General features: G+C 43.1%; 1 protein-coding gene across 1 annotated transcript; it reads left to right on the plus strand.

Moving 5' to 3' along the window:
* The first annotated feature begins 4,302 nt into the window (after nt 1-4,302).
* On the plus strand, nt 4,303-5,788 carry LOC110801898 (uncharacterized). The gene is made up of 2 exons (XM_022007304.2): nt 4,303-4,934; nt 5,038-5,788. Exons 1-2 carry the CDS (start codon nt 4,303-4,305, stop codon nt 5,786-5,788), a joined length of 1,383 nt encoding a protein of 460 aa, XP_021862996.2.
* Nucleotides 5,789-6,120: the final 332 nt, after the last annotated feature.

The raw sequence follows: 6,120 nt of genomic DNA on the forward strand, positions 1-6,120 counted from the left end.
TAAGAACTGTCAAAATATACCCATAAATAATTTTCAACGCCCAGAGCTGGGCGCCGATATCTTTAACGCCCCAGCCTGGGCGCTGAATCTTTCTGCTAGCCAAGTTTTGCCCAGATATAAAAATAAGAAAGAAGCACCTATGAATCCTCGCATCGAACGAAGTAATAAGCCGTGCAAACCCACGCAGAAGGTGCTACACTTGTCCGAACACCTAAACGAGGCGTGATGAAGTACTCCAATGCAAAAAATAATAATGATATTCGAACACCTGGAGGAATGTTCTAAGACACGCTGTTAGGCCACACAAGCCTACGTCGCACCATAAGTTCAAACATCCCACGGTACAAGTTCAAAAAAAAGAGTAAGGCATATTGCACTAATGCGGGCACGACCAAGAGCATGAGGTAAAGACTACTTATCGCCCAAATTCAAAATGCAAGCCACACGGCTTCTACATTAAGGATTAAAGGTAGCAAAATATTACCTACCATGAAAGGGATAGCTCGCACCTACACGAGCGGAACCCCAAGGCATCTTTCTCGAAAGAACCTACAAAAATCGTACGCCAAAAGGAAGCATCCCAACATGCATACTTGGGGGCTCCAAGCTAAGAAACGACCATAGCAAAATAAAAGATCTCGAAGCAAATGTTTGAACGATCGAAAGGGCACGATGCTTGAGCCCACATCATGAACGGGCCTGGACCCTATCAAGCCTCTAAGCAAATTATTCAAAATTAGTCATTGCTCAAAAAATGATTCAAGCGAACTGATTAATGGACCGCACACAACGGCCATTCTATGAACGCTCGTTCGCACATACATATCATCATTCACGAACACGTTCAAAAATATAAGAGCGATCAAAGTCTTACACCTCAAGGTATGTTCCTCGGGCCATATAGATTCGTCCAACTATTAGAATAACTGTACGCCTTAAGAGCGACAATTCCTTTAAATAATCGCCCCAAAGCGACAAACACCGTAGTCCACCAATCGGCTACGGCTTCTCGAGAGATCATCACGAGAAAGTCCTGCCTGGGACGCACTTTCAACGCCCAGGACCAGGCGCCAGATATTTAGACGCCCAGCCCAGGGCGCTGAAAATTAGGTCAACTCATTGTCATCAAAAGACCAGCTCAAACAACATTTTCAACGCCCAACCTAGGGCGTGAATTATTTCTACGCCCAGGCCTGGGCACCGAAAATGAACCCAGGCCCAAAAACAGTTCTGACTTCTATAGGGCCCTGCCGTATCCACTCGACTCGAAAATTGCCGATTTCGTTACTGAAAGTCGCACCTCACGGCTTTGTTCAAAGTAGCACACCACTACAAAGATCGCTCGCACTTACGAGCACAATCCCAAACACGATCAAGGACATTACAGAATGCGTGTCCCCAAGGAATCTCTTTGACAAGAAATGACCATCAAGCACGAATGCTTGGGGGCTCGAAAGAAAATATATATTTCAAAAGAGAGTATGCAAAGTTAAAACAATATTCCCAGACTACGATGTACGAAGTCCCGTGTTTGGATAACCTCAAAAGATAAAACCGGATTACGACCTCAAGACAAAGGTCGCCGTTGATACTTATTCATAGTCCCCTAATCAAGGACCCAAGTAGTGGCAAAATTGAGCCGTAAAGACTAGCTCAAAACCATGAAAGATGATGACCACGAGACAATGGTCCGTCTAAGCACGTTGTCAACCCACATTCAGGTTGCAACTAAATCCGAGCATCCCTCAAAAGAAAATAAATTCTTCAAAAAACAAAAATAGGCTCGCCATCTTCAGCCGGCGGGGTCTGCGTCACTAGCCGCGCAGGTCCTTAGTCTTTGCAGCGATAACCTTTTCTGGTTTTCCGTTTTTCCAAAAAAAAGCGATGTGAGTAGCTTTCTTTTTTTTAAAGGATTGGTTTTCCGTTTTTTCAAAAAAGCGATGTGAGTAGCTTTCTTTTTTTTTTAGGATTGGTTTTCCGTTTTTCCCAAAAAAAGCGATGTGAGTAGCTTTCCTTTTTTAAAGGATTGGTTTTCCGTTTTTCCAAAAAAAGCGATGTGAGTAGCTTTCCTTTTTTTAAAGGATTGGTTTTCCGTTTTTCCAAAAAAGCGACGTGAGTAGCTTTCCCTTTAAAAGATTGGTTTTCCGTTTTTCCAAAAAAAAGCGATGTGAGTAGTTTTCCTTTTTTCCAAAAATTAAAGGATTGGTTTTCTGTTTTTTCAAAAAAAGAACGATGTGCTGGATTTTGCTTCGTTTTACGTCCCATAAAAATAAGAGGGTTTTCTCGTTTAGCTAACCCTGAAAATGAGAATCTTTAAAAACATTTTTACCTCGTGATTGGGCTTGGCCAGGCCCAATTACACTTTATAGCTTTGATTTCGAAAACATCTGTAGCTACTCCCAATGATAAAGTGAGGGAGTTTCCACGCACCTTTAGATCCTTCCAATGACAAAGTGAGGAAGTTTCTATACTATCCGTTGACAAATCCCAATGACACGTGAGGGATATGTCGACACTTCAAGTGATGACCCTTAAGTCAAATGTTATCACTCGGGGGCTCGTGAGACCCTCGCAAAAACAGGTCACCATGGCTTGTGCGACGCACTCCGTCTAAATACTTTGACCATCGTCTTACTCCAAGACTCAGTCAAAGTGGGGGCTAACTGTAGACACCTACTTTTGTCCCCATTCCCGAAAGGGAAGGTTCGATGATGAAAGCATAAATCTCCACTTGACAACGCATCTCCTATAAAATAACGAATCTTAATTCCCCTTTTCATTTCACCTGAAACCTGCTATTTATAGAAACCTGCTATTTATGGAAACCTGCTAAAAATAGTAACTGCCGTAATGGGTAGTTGTTAAAAGTGACAAGTCATAAAAGATAGAAACCTGTCAGAATTAGGTGTTGCACTCCAACATAAATCCTAAATGAGATAGAGATTACGAGAGAATCCTATTCCTAATATGATTCGAAAATAAGAGTCACGTATTAATTAAAATCCTAACGAGCCTAGAGTTCGTAACGGGCCCAGATGCATTCCATCGTAAAATTAATACGCACTAAAAGACTCGATTAAAGTCTCAAACACTCCGGATTCTAGGAATCCAAATCTGACTAAGAAAACAGCCCAGGTCCTATTTTCAACGCCTGGCTCTGGGCGCCGAAATCTTCTGCGCCCAGGCCTGGGCGCTGAAATTACCTGGGACGTGTTCTTTCCTAATTCCCCGTGGATTAGAGCTCTACAATTCTATCTTTCCACGAACTCTTTTCTATAAATATAGCCCAAGTTCGACGTGAAAAGAGGAAGACACAATTATTATTCTGAGTATTGACTCTAAACCCCTAAGCCTAAGCCTCACGCTGCAAAACTGATCACGCGTTCTGTCGCAATCGATCCAAACATCGAACAGAACGTATCATGTCCTATAATTTGAGATTCGTTAAATAAAAGGAGAAATAGCAAAGTCAAAGTGGTTAGTTTTCTGAGAACCGTGACGCACCTCTCAAGGGTGCGTCGTAATGTGTCCCTTTTCTATGATTTAATTGCTTTCCTCGCCCTTTTTATGAACTGTTAAACTAACTAAATCTGATTGTTCTATCACACCTAAAAAATATGATATTTTTGGGAAATTGGATTATCATGCTAGGTCCCTTAATACAATCTAAATCAGATAATCGCGCTCGATCTAATACTATATGTTGCATATTGTTAAAATCAACTCAGATTAGTTTAATAGTTAACGCATGTCCCTTCAATTATTTATGCTGAGCTAGTAAGGATATCCTGCCTTTGGAGTTATCGAAGAGCGAGTACTCCTCTCGGTAGTTACAGTCCCCCGAACCCTCAATCTCTACCTTGCGGGTGTATGTTGAGAGATCCCCACACCAGGGATCACAAGGGAACCTACGGCCGTCGTGGTCAAACATAATTGCACTCCCTTTATGTCACGATAACCGGGTTTTGTCAGTTTTTCTCATTGTCGTTAAAAACTTAATGGCGACTCCTATATTACTAGTCAATTGGGTGTAAACTCACAGGAAATCCAATTACACTTGATTTGACAAGAAGAAACGTCACACCCACGAGGGACAAGGTCACGCATTAGCCTCGTGCTTTTTCGACCCCCTCACAGATATACTTTGTCAGCCACATTTTGAATCCGGCAGAAGCAAGATACTCACTGATAGAGAAAATAGCCTATGCAGTCCTGATAGCCGCCAGAATACTCAGACCATACTTTGATGCACACACCATAGAAATCCTGACGAACTTCCCATTAGAGAAAGCTTTGCAAAAAATGGATACAGCCGGCAGGCTGTTGCGATGGGAAATAGAGCTGTCGGAATACGATGTAGAATTCCACCCGCGCAATGCAATAAAAGCCCAAGCCTTGGCCGACTTCGTAGTCGAAGCATCTTATCAGGAGGATGAAGCCAAAGCAGAATCCTGGGAAGTATCAGTGGACGGATCAGCCGCTCAGTCGGGAGCGGGAGCCGGCGTTGTCATGACTTCTCCGACAGGAGATAAATTCGAATACGCAATTAGATTCACTTTTACAGCTTCGAACAACGAAGCAGAGTATGAGGCAGCCATCGCAGGGGTACAGCTATGTTTGTTGGCAGATGCCAAGAGGATAATAATGACAACAGATTCTCAGTTGGTGGCGAATCAGTTTTCAGGAGAGTACGAAACCAAAGAACCGTCAATGCGGCGATACCGAGAAAAATTGAAATCACTCACAACGAAGCTGGAAGCTTTTGAGATCGTACTGGTCCCTAGAGCGCTAAACACTGCCGCAGACGGCCTAGGAAAACTAGCCAGTTCGAAAGCAATCGAGCTCAATAGATCAGTAATGATAGAGATCATGCACAGAAGAAGCACGGAGGATAAAGGGAAAGAAGTAATGGTCATCACGGCAAACACAGAATGGTACGATAATATCTGGACGTACAAGACGACAGGGGTGCTGCCTGCCGACATCAACGAGGCAAAGAAAGTCAAAAAAGACGTCTGCTGGTACGTTATATATCAGGGACAACTCTATAAAAGAGCATTCAGCCTTTTTGCTCCGATGTTTGACGGCATACGAGTCCGCAAGATTAATCGAGGAGATGCATGAGGGTATATGTGGAAACCATGTAGGAGGAAAGACACTTTCTTTGATCTGCCAAAGACAAGGTTACTACTGGCCAACTATGCTCGAGGATGCGCAAAATTATGTCAAGAAATGTGAGAAATTCCAACTGTTCGCCCCAGTAATACGCATGCCAGCAAATGATCTGATGCCAATTCTTAATCCAAATCCATTCGCCCAATGGGGAATGGATATTGTAGGACCCTTCACAACAGCTTCTGGGGGCAGGAAATTCTTGATCGTAGCCGTAGACTACTTCACGAAATGGATTGAGGCTGAGCCATTAGCAAAGATAACAGCCAACCAAGTACGGAAATTCATCTGTAAGAATATCATAACAAGGTTCGGAATACCGACAGCGATAGTGTTCGACCATGGATGCCAGTTCGACTGCGCGCCTATCCAGGCATTCCTGGCGGACTATCGAGTCAAGTTTGCATACGCATCAGTCTGCCACCCGCAGAGCAACGGGCAAGCCGAAGCTGCAAACAAACAAATACTCATAGCCCTTAAGAAAAAGCTGGATGAATTCAAGGGCAAATGGGTGGATACAGTTCCGGAAGTTCTATGGGGTAATCGAACGACGGTAAAAGAAGCAACAGGAGAAAGCCCTTTCAAACTGTGCTTCGGATGGATCAGGGCAAACTGACTGCAAATTGGGAAGGGCCTTACCAAATATGGGAAGAAGTAGTAGCTGGATCATACAGACTGATGGAGATGGATGGTATACCACTGAAGAACTCATGGAACGCAGATACCTTAAGAAAATTCCATGTATGAAGTTGTACGAAAACATAATGTAATAGGGCCAACAGAGCCATATTTTGAAATCTTATATATAAGCTGCAAGTATATTCAAGTTAAATTAGACACGGCATTAAAAACAAAAGGTTGAGCACATTGGCTCAGTCAGCAATGATGCAAGATACAATATAAACGAAAGCAAAAGGTTGAGCACATTGGCTCAGTCAGCAATGATGC

This window comes from Spinacia oleracea, chromosome 4, assembly GCF_020520425.1.
Source record: "Spinacia oleracea cultivar Varoflay chromosome 4, BTI_SOV_V1, whole genome shotgun sequence".
Taxonomy (NCBI): Eukaryota; Viridiplantae; Streptophyta; class Magnoliopsida; order Caryophyllales; family Amaranthaceae; genus Spinacia; species Spinacia oleracea.

Coding starts and splice junctions, on each gene's coding strand:
- LOC110801898 (XM_022007304.2), top strand. CDS start 4,303: ATGGATACAGCCGGCAGGCTGTTGCGATGGGAAATAGAGCTGTCGGAA. Junction 4,935..5,037: donor ATCACGGCAAACACAGAATG/GTACGATAATAT, acceptor GTTATATATCAG/GGACAACTCTATAAAAGAGC.